The 11,036-nt window shown below is 37.2% G+C and overlaps 1 protein-coding gene across 1 annotated transcript in view; it reads right to left on the reverse strand.

Annotated features, from left to right (window-relative positions):
• The window catches only part of LOC104464674 (calcium-dependent secretion activator 2-like), a 23,220-nt gene extending 12,243 nt beyond the window's left edge, over nucleotides 1-10,977 (reverse strand). The window contains exon 1 of the mRNA XM_010077453.1: nucleotides 10,879-10,977. Coding sequence (XP_010075755.1) covers nucleotides 10,879-10,977 — 99 coding nt within the window. The remainder of the gene's footprint in view (nucleotides 1-10,878) is intronic.
• Between the last annotated feature and the right edge of the window lie 59 nt (nucleotides 10,978-11,036).

Below are 11,036 nucleotides of genomic sequence, written 5' to 3' on the forward strand. Positions count from 1 at the left end.
GCAGGATGCATGACGATCAAACAAGTGAACAGTTGCTGGATGAGCTATTTTGGTGATACAAGGAAATAAATTAGGCAGGCTAGTTTACAGAAATCAGTAATGAGAAGAAAATAGAGAATGGGTCTCATTTAAAAGCATATTAAGCATCTTTGAAACTTCTAGGCAAAAAGGATATTGTTCTGAAATAACAAAGAACATCTAACATGAAAAGCTTATCTTCTAGGAAGAAAGTAAATTTTTCATATTTTAGGCTTATAATTAGAAGCTGGCTAGTTGCTATGGAACTGCTGCCAATTCACAAATGAATATACACTTTTAATACAAAATATACAGTATTAATCTCTCACTGCATTGTATATTGGTTGCTAAACAGCAATTTACAGTATTTATGCTACTTTATAATGTTTGTGACCTTGGTGTTTTTTTCTGTCTTATTCACATATGGTAGATGATCTGTGAAACTGGAAGTTTGCAAAATTAGACATGCACAGCTTCCTTCTGTGTCTGGACATATGTAATGTTGCTGTTCTTGTTTTAAACACTAGATACTAACATAATGCTCATGACTGTGAGAGACTAACAGAACAGTTTCCTTGCTCCGCTCTGGATACGGAGGGGATCTGTGAATAGTACTTCCATAGGTTATTCTGGTGCTAAAACTGTGGAGCAAACACTGTCAGTGTCACAACACTGTGTGTTGTGTTGCAGTTTGGGTATATATCTGCAAACATCCTCCAAGGCACAGAATGGGGAACATCACTTGAGTGACCTTGAAATTCAAGCCAGCTTGGATCCTCAAAATAAACAAATTAACATAATGTGAAATGACCAAGTTGTTACTTGTTATAACACTAGCCTCTAGTTTTACAAACCCTATTAATGTGCTTAGCTGCACAAACACTAAGCAGTCTTCCTAAGTGCATGCATAACGTTAGGAGGGCTAAAGGTCCAGGTTCACTCTACCTGTAAGGCATTAACTGAGACACCTACCTCTGCTTTTGCACAGTTGCCTGGGACTTCCCTGGGCACTCCCTGGAGTGAGGCATTGGCAAATTGTGGGTGATTCAGGGAGATGGCTGAGTCCTCCTGTGAGCTGCATCCCTCCCTTAAAATGAGTATATTCTTAATCTCTGTACCATCTACCAAAAGTGAGGTGGACCAAAGTTGGGCCAAAGTCTGTGTTGTGACCTTTACACTCACATTAGTGGTTCTCTTGCCTTGAAGTCTTTATATTTAGACTCTCTGCTCCATATGGAATGAGGTCAAATATACATTTTAATTAGAGTATTTAAAACATCCTGGGTTCCTCTGGGTGAATATTTACAGGCAGCTCATTTCTTTCCACCTCAGCAATCTCGACTCATCATCAGTTTACTCTGTATGTTATTGCAATGGCATATGACAGGGCTGGATGCAGCTGTGAAGTTGATAGGGAGTTGCACAGTGGTGTAGCCACTCCTCTCCTATGTCGCATCGACTGGGCACCTCACTGAGCAGCGCTAATGTGGAGCAGAGGTCCAGCCTCCTGCCTCCCTCCTGCTTCTCTCCTCCCCTCATCTCTTTGGAGAAAGTGTCTTTGGATTGGGCAGGTGTCTAGTTTGCTCCTTTCCATCTCTGACCCTATTGCCTGTGTGCACTCTTTCATTGATGCAAATTTTACAGCTGTGGTGTTTTTTTTTTTTTTTTTAGATGATTTTTCTATTAATTATTTGTACTGTTATTCTTGCACATTGTAAACACTTTTAGGACACTGTAAGTACAAAAAATAGTCAATGCCGTGTGAATTAAGAAAATATATGATGAAACACTTGAAAACTACTTAAAGGAAACCATGTCTACATAGGTCAACACTTTTCCCCATTTAAATCAGCACTAAAGCTTCAGTTCCCCGTGAACAAACAGGTTGAGAAGGTCTGATGAATCACTGACTTTGGCAGAGCACTCTGCAGTATCCTCACCTGGTACTGTTTTGATTTACAACATAGCAACCTCTTTCCTTTACTCCACACTCATTACAGTAAAACTAGATTATTCTTTCGCTTTCTGGCACTATTTTTCTTGTAATATGATCAACAATGTGGTTGTGTGTCTATTTGTGAACACTTACGCAGAGTTTTCCTTGATTTTCCTTTTTAAACTTAAGCTTGACCCAAGTGAAATACAAGTATAAATATCAAACCCACAAGTAAGGTTTGAGAAACCACAAGGTTCTCCTGCTGTTTATACGTGTGTGAATTACAGTACATAAAGAAATCAATATTCCCTAGATGGTGCTTGTGCCTGGCACTTCATGGTGAACAAACATTAGATAAGACAATATAAATGGTACAATCCTTATTGATTTCTCTTGACTGTGTAGAATGTGAAAGCTGCAGCCACAGTTAACACTTACTGACAGACTCATCTAAAGTTTCAGTGCTATTTTATATTTTTATAGTTGTCCACGCTCAATTGATTCCATTAAGTTGCTAGACACATTTTAAGCCATCTAGATAAGAAAAAAAAAATGCAGTGCCTGGAATGAGATGCTGCTACTTTGCGCCTAGCAGGATAAAAAGGTTAAAGGACTAAATTGTGCCTGGATGTTGGAACGAGTTCTCTTTTATTTGAGAGAATTGTTATTGTTTTTAGTGAATGGATACTGTGAGTGATAGATAGATGCATTTAACTAAGTTAAATAAATGAATGAACAGTATAGACCAGAAATGTCTATGGGGAAACTGTACTGGAAGTTCCCAGTGTTATAGCCCCTCTCCAAACAAACAAGCAAAAAAACCCTCGTAGTTCCACCCCTGACTGATAAAATTCCCTCAGAAAAAAAATCAGATGTGCTTTAATATCTTAAGTTTGGGATTTTTTTTCCTCTTTTGACTCATGATGCACATTTTAAATTGCCTTTTTATAGCAATTTAAACTTTTTTTTTTCTTCCCCCCAAAACAAGTGAGTTTCTCACACAAATCAGGGAAATTAGGGGTAGGACAGCACGAGAAATTGTGAATATCAGGATATAAGATTTAGCACCCTGAAAAATAATTCTCTATTTCTCTTTTATAGGCAAAGAGCTCTTTTATCAAGATAACAGAATATCTATTTCATAGTTTCTTACTGCCCCGCTGGGAAGATCTAAATAATATGATTGAATTAGTGTGAAAAAGGTGTCAGACATCCATTCCATGAATGCTAAATGCAGACTGGGCTATGGGATACATAATATATTGAGAAAACCCTTTTTGTGTCTTTTGGGGCTGTTTGGTACCCAACAAGATGGAAATCCAGAAATTAAAAATGGCATAAAAATGAAGAAGTAATGGAAATGTATCATAGCAAAAACATCAAAACCAGTCATTTTGTTATGGTCTCCTCTAGAGAAAACACTCTCAGCTACAGTGTAAAACCGCTTTCAAAGCACTGAATATTCTGATCCTGAAGCAGCAAACTCTGAAGCACATGCTTTGCTTTAAGTGTGTTGTGGTCCTATTGATTTCAACAGTACTGAGCTTTGCTGGATTCATAGCAGCATAATCAGCACCCTCCAAGAGTGGGCACTCCTTTTCTCAGCATATTCCAGAAAAAAAAAAATCAAAGGAATCTTATATACTATATTAAATCAGATGTGGGTTACATTTTTCAGCTTTCAAATAAACTGTTGTTCTTTTATAGAGATTTCTATCTCAAAAATGGGGTAAATCTACTTGAAAACATCAGGAATAATTTTGTGAACTTTGAAAATACTTTGAACAGTAAATCTGCAAGATGTTGCTTCTGTCATGCAGAACAGTTTCATATATTTGAGCATGTTAATATAATTTACTTTTTCTGTAAATGTTTCTCTTTTACCAAAAAAGACAAACTGTTTTTAAATTACAAGAATGTCTTTAGATCAGGAGGAAGCTGAAGAGCAGTTCTCATATAAAGAGATTTCTATTTTTCTATAAAATATTAGACATAACTAAAGGTGAGTTAAGACTTTGGTGAAAATCTAAAGAGCATCGGCAAATCTGAGCACTGCTCAGCTTTTCAATTGCTTTTCTACTTCTCAGTTCTTTTAAATGGTTTTCTATGGCAGGAACATTTTTCTTAATTAGTCACAGCTAATTAGTGTTCTGGCATAGACAAGTAATCAGAAATGTCAGAGCTGCAAGGCTACATCTCCCTAATCCTTTGATAATAATTTAGCCTCCTGGGAGGGCCTCAAGCTGCGGTAAGTAGTGGCTGACAATAAGGCAAAATTAGGTGGGCAGCAGACCATTAGGATAGAAAAATAAAAAGCACTACCAAATCCTGCTGAGCACCATCAGGCAACTAACTACACTGCCAGATGAGGTGCCTGTTTAAGCCTGTGTTGTTAATTAGCTGATTCTACCAGACCTGCCACATATGTCCAGGTGCATCATGCAAAGATGTGTATTTCTGGGTTTGCGCCAAAGGACAATTTTGCACTGTGATCAAATTTCAAGAATCTGAGAAAGAAGCCCACATATTTCTTGAAGATTATTCTGAGTTATCAAAGAAATAAGAAGATCAACAAGCTACAATCCATTTTTGTTGAGTCTCTAAGTAATTAGGCACGGTCCTCTCATGTTTCTCAGAGGTTCATACTAACACAGCTTTTGATTCAAACGTGGCCTTTAACCAGTCCTACCTAGTCTCAACTTGCTGAAGTTGCTTTGGCATATAATCTAGATCAAAAAGTAGACCTGTTGTCAAATCACACACTTGTAAATATTACATAACAATGAAAGTTAAGATTATTCGTTAAAATTAATGTGACAAGAAGCAATTTGAGAATGAGAAAAAAAATCGCAATTGAAGTTTTCTAGAAAAACATTGTTGAATCCTAAATACTACAGTAATGGTGTTTTTGAGGTAGACATGGACAGCACAAGGAATTGGTACTACAGAAAACTCACATTTAAAGTAAGTGTTCCTCTTAGCTGTGTAACACCAGCTGAAGATTAACTCACTTGCCAGGGAGAAGCATTTACACATTTTTAACACATTTTTTGTAAAAGGTCAGGAAACTTATAGAAATGATACAATTGTACAGAGCATTTGCTAAAAATGCACTTGCAGATATGATGGCAAACAGAAATGAATCAGATGAGTACTTCATATCTCAATTTAGGCACAGAATGAAGTACATGACATAGTAATCTTTGGAGAATAATTACTACCACAAATAACCTCAAGTACATCATTGAACTTAAATCGTCCATCCTGCTACTAACGGAAGAGGAAAATAATGATTGTGATATGGGAACACTACTAGCATTTAATTCACATTCCAGACAAAACAGAAGCGATTTTTTGACAGAAAAAGAATACCACATTACATCTGAACTTTCGAAATACAAAAGGCGAAAGCAGCTACATAAATCTGGAGTGCTTAAGCATTTACACTACTCATAAAGTCGTTCGGTCTTTCTGCACTCCAAAGAAAGTTGTATGAGATCCCTGCCATTAACAACCCTTACACTGCTTGTTGACTTGTTACCCTGCACGAGGCCACAACCCCAAGGACATTCTCCTACATGAGCAGTCCCTGTGGAGTCAACAGGACTACTCAGTCACACCACACCAGTTTAACACCTGTAAGAGATGGATGATCAGGGCCAAAGTCAACATCTGCTAACAGCTGCCATCTTGTACAAGATAACAAAGGGACCTGTTTGCCAATGCCGACCTTTCCAGGATGCTCACTCTGACTACTTCATGTGTTTATGGTACATACACTTGTGCACAGGTTTCTTAGAAATTAGAGCTTAAAAAAAATGGAACACCTTTAAATTGTATCAATGGTAAAACACTGATGTGTTAGAACTGTTCTCTTAAACCATTCTTTATTTCTCAAAGCAGCAATCAATTATTGCATAAAGATTTCATTGCATATACAGTCTTAATAAAATTAGAATTGTACATATGTTTACACTATAAGTTTTTCCCAATGGACTCAACACAAATAAATATAACCTATAAGTTAATGCTCTTAATGGCAAATAAACCAGGATTATTTTGAAGGGAAAATGTTTGTAAAGAAATTTTTCTGTGTTCAGACAAGAATATCCATATTTCACGTACAATTAACAGGTACAAGAAAGTGAGAACCTACCCAAGGGGTACTTAGGAACTTTATATTATTACAGAAAGTAAGTACTGCATCGATGTTTTATGCAGTGTTTTATGCAAAATGACTTATGTTTTTTAAGCTGGTTTGCTAGCAAAATCCAGTTTTGTTTTAAAGGAAATAGTTTTTAATTTATAAGTCTAATGTAATTGAAAATGCTCAGCACCAGGGAGACTTACCAGTCATCTTAAAAATTCAGATAGAAACATGATTCTAAGTCTAGTCAGTGATGATAACCTGGCATATTTTTCGATACAACACTGCTTTTATTGAATTTAATGGTGTAACTCCCATTAGTTTTGATAGAGTAGAACCAGATCCCATGGGAATTTTATAGCTGGATATTTTTTACATCTGTTAATTTTGTGATCAGATACACAGCACTGTTCTTTGACAGGCTGCACAAATGTTTGTACACTGTCCATCAAGCAGATTATAAATAAGAGGAATTAATAATAATTAGGAATAGTTAGATTTATCCTAGTTTTGTGTAATTCTATTTAATTATGTAATTTTCCAATTCACCAAGTGCTACTCTTACAGCCTTTTCTGAAAATAAGTCATTTTCAAGCACTGGTTAAAAAAAAATCCACATGTACAGTGCATTACAAAACCTTTCTAGTGTTCTTTAAGGTCCGTCATGTTAACAACAAACAAACAAACAAACCCCATAACTATAAGCTGCTACTTAGGAGATAGATGCCCTGAGTTCCTGTGACAGGAAGGAATTGTCTAGGTACAACTCCCAGCTGATCTTAGGAAGAAGACCATGTCCCACACCTCAAAGGAAGACAAAAAAAGTCCTAAGTGTCTCACTGACAAACTGACCAAGCAAAAGCTCTTTGTGACTCCAAACCTGGTGATCTAATTTGTAGAACAAGAAGACAGTGGTGAGACTGCATCTGGAATATTGTGTCCAGTTCTGGGACCCTCAGTTCAAGAGGGACAGGGAACTGCTGGAGAGAGTCCAGCGCAGAGCCACAAAGATGATGAAGGGAATGGAGCATCTCCCTTATGAGGAAAGGCTGAGGGAGCTGGGTCTCTTTAGCCTGGAAAAGAGGAGCCTGAGGGGTGACCTAATCAATGTTTATAAATATGTAAAGGGTGAGTGTCAGGAGGATGGAGCCAGGCTCTTCTCTGTGACATCCAGTGATAGGACAAGGGGCAATGGGTTCAAGCTGGAACATAGGAGGTTCCACTTGAATATGAGAAAAAACTTCTTCACGCTGAGGGTGACAGAGCACTGGAACAGGCTGCCCAGAGAGGTTGTGGAGTCTCCTTCTCTGGAGACATTCAAAGCCCGCCTGGATGCGTTCCTGTGTGATCTGATCTAGGTGTTCCTGCTCCGGCAGGGGGATTGGACTAGATGATCTTTTGAGGTCCCTTCCAATCTCTAACATTCTGTGATTCTGTGATTCTGTGACAGCACCCTGACCTGGGAGAGACCAGTGCTACCAGGAGCACCAAGCCACATTGTTCAGCACGCTGTCTATACGCCTTCTGGAGGAGGTGAAGAATGAAATGCACCCAGAAGCCAAGTTATTCAGGGAAGAAAAAAAAAAACCAAAAACCAAACAAACAAACAAAAAAACCCAAACAAACCAAAAAACCACCCTGGTTCTGCTACATGACCAGCAGAAGTACTAAAGCATAGGATTTAAATGGTTTAAAAACAGTGCAGAAAAAACTAGCAGTCCAGTCTTCTTTCAGAGTCCCCTGGAGATTTGAGCGTCTCTCATATGTAAGGATTCCTATCGCAAGTTTAAATTCCATTCTTCTGATTTTTCACATTTTGTATAACATGGCAATGCTCTTCTAGGCTTATTAAGCACCATAAAACAATGCAGTTTTTTTGTCTTCTTAGGTTGAAACTTTTCAGGTAGACAGAATATTTTCCAACTTCTAGCCTTAACATATTGTGACCTACTGGCAGACATTTCTACTTGTATGAATGCTATTCTTAAATTTAAACGATCTTCTTTGAGATGTACATTACTTCATATGATAGATGTCCTGTTCTCTTGGTCACCATAATAGCTGTTGGCATATAGCGGCCCTGAATCAAGTCAATTAAATCTGGTCATAAATAGTTTGTAATTATACATTTTTTGGGATCAGGCATCCCGAGGCCTGATCTTGTCTATATTTATAACTCAAATTTCTAGCATATAGAACAGTCTGGGGTTTTTTGCTATTATGAATGAGGTGTTTCCCTGCCTGAAGCACAGATATGCACTTTTCCTATTTCGCTTGGCTGATGATTGCTTATCTGATACAAATATTATACATTTTAAGGTGAAATTAACAGTGATATACAACTGTAGCCAGTCAAATGGCTTGAAGTATGTTTACATAAAAACCTGAACATATTTTATTTTTTCTATTGAAATATAACTTGATAGAATTGAATTCATAAACAATACCTATGTTTTGTTATATCTCTAATTTAAAAAGCCTTTCCAAAAATCATGAGCACAACCTTGTTCAATCATACTGTTCTAAATCTGAATTAATCTCAGGAAAGGTGAATTAATACAGTGAGATACCTTTGTTTTAAATTTCTGCATGCTATGAGCTTACATATGTGCGTTCTGTACAATTGGTTATATCTCCTACTGTGATGTTGTGGGGAAATGTGATATCACCATATATAAAGAAAAATAAAGATATAAACAGATACTTGATACACAGAATATTTATCGCGTACATCTTTTTTCTTTCCTTACAGCTAAAAGCATTGGCTATGACAGCATATGATGCATAATACTGAGTAAAAGGGGACAGGAACAGCTTTGCATCTCAAAGGCAAGTGCTATGTCATGGCTTGCTTCCATACAGGAGATGTTTTCTTGGGCTGAAAGGCTTGATTGCTGAAATGAAACTTGGAAGAGGTCCTTGATCCATGCTAACCTAATTGTACTGAAGCTTTGTGCTTGGGCTAGTGCTAGTTGGCCTAACCCAAAATAATGCCAGGAACCATGCTGATGACTTAGTGGTATGGATGATCACTCGCTAGTTCTCAGGCCTGTGCCCATGCCCTGGCCAGTTTACTGCTATGGTCATAGTAGAAGGCTTGGTCCAATCCCACTACATCAACAAAGTCAAAGTGGTTTCTCCAGTGAGAGCTAGACTTGGCCTTAGGAAGATAATTTTATTAACATTCAGAAAATTACAACATAAGCAAAAATAACTCCAAAGAAAAACAAAAAATAGAAACTTGAAAATGAAACATATGCTTGCAGATTCAGTGCAAAAGCAAACTGAAGCAGAAGTTGCTAATATGGTTTTAGTACTTTGCGAAGATGCCAGCTGGATGGATGATAATTTTTCTACCCCTGCAGGGCATCAAAGCTTTTATAAAATCATTCTTTTCACACATATTAGCACTTAGCTTATTAAAACAGATGATACTTTTTTTTGTAAAGCTGCCTGTGAGTGTCTGGAAATATAAAATCTGAGAGATAAGTCTCATTTTGACCACCTAGTCTAACAAACAACAAACACTGACATGACATACCATGGCTGAGAGTCTATGTTATGGGACCTTCTGTGACTGCCACAACTGCAGTGTCACAGTAAAGGCTGTGAATTGCTGTTATGAAAACATTTGCTGTAACTTGCATAATTAAATGAAACCGCCAGCAAAGCTTTCTGAAATACTTAGGAGATGACACACAAACAAATACATTTAAAAGTGTGTATTACGTTTCAGAATTTGTTTTGTAATGAATTGCATTGCACAGTGTCAGATTACTTCATTCTTGTTCGAATTCCTACATAAGTGTCTGACATAATTGTCATGTAAATTGATCCAAGTTTATAGTAAAATAATTTTTATTCAAATTATGTGCAGGCCTTTGTGTAGTGCTTTTGAATTTATACAAAAGATACAAATTCACCTGCCTACAGCTTCTCCTTCAGGCAACTCAGAAAGGGTGGCCAGAGCTTGAATGTGGAGAAATATGCCCAAGAGTGTTGCTAGTGACCTTATAGGAGAGCCTTGCATAAGGAAAATTTTGGTAGAGTAGGTGATAGCTCCTAACAAAAAGAGGAAGAATCAGGGCAAAGGAATGAGCAGAGGGAGGCTGAAGAAGCCAGTACAGAAGCTGAGGGAAATTATTGTGAAGATACAGGCTGGCTAACAATGTGCGGGCCTTGAGGATGAACAAGAAAATTATTCTGAACTTTTAGAAGTGCGATCAAAGTTTTGAAAACAAATTTGACAATTCAATACATATTTGGTAAACTTTAAGATCTTACAAGGCTTAAACTGAAAATACCACAAAACAAAATTCTAAAAGTCACTTCATGAAAAGTACCAGTCAAGCCCGCAGATGTACCAGGCATAACTGGCTTCCTTCTGTATACAAGCAGGCAGTGATATGTACAAGTTGTTTATTTAGGGAAATTAACTCTGCACTGGAGTCCGCAAACCACATCAACCTAAATCTCTCCATTAACATATTCAAAATCAAAAGATGGAATAAAATTGCACTACTCACAGTGGAGAAATTACTATTTCAAATAATCTTCTACCAATTTTACTTATGACTTCTAAGCACTTAAAATTTTCATGCAGAAACTGTTTAAAGAAAGGCCACCCTTGACAGCTGAAGATGATAAATAAAAAGCAAAAGCAAAAATTTTCAGCTGGTAAGAACATCAGAACAGATTGCTGAATATCACCAAAATGCAGCTTATCCCTTCTGATGTAGTAGTAATATGAACAAGCTTTGCAAGGCTAGTTACTTACATCAAACAACTTCTCTATGTACATTTCCTCATTGACCTTTTCTCGAAGTATATCCTGGTTTTGTCGAACAAACATAATGTAGGTATCTGCCAGATCCATACCTGGTTTCTGTGGAGACATAAAGTAAGGGGAGAAAGTAATGAGAAGGGAAAGCGAAA

Source organism: Pterocles gutturalis, unplaced genomic scaffold (genome assembly GCF_000699245.1).
Source record: "Pterocles gutturalis isolate BGI_N339 unplaced genomic scaffold, ASM69924v1 scaffold45003, whole genome shotgun sequence".
In the NCBI taxonomy this organism is placed as follows: Eukaryota; Metazoa; Chordata; class Aves; order Pterocliformes; family Pteroclidae; genus Pterocles; species Pterocles gutturalis.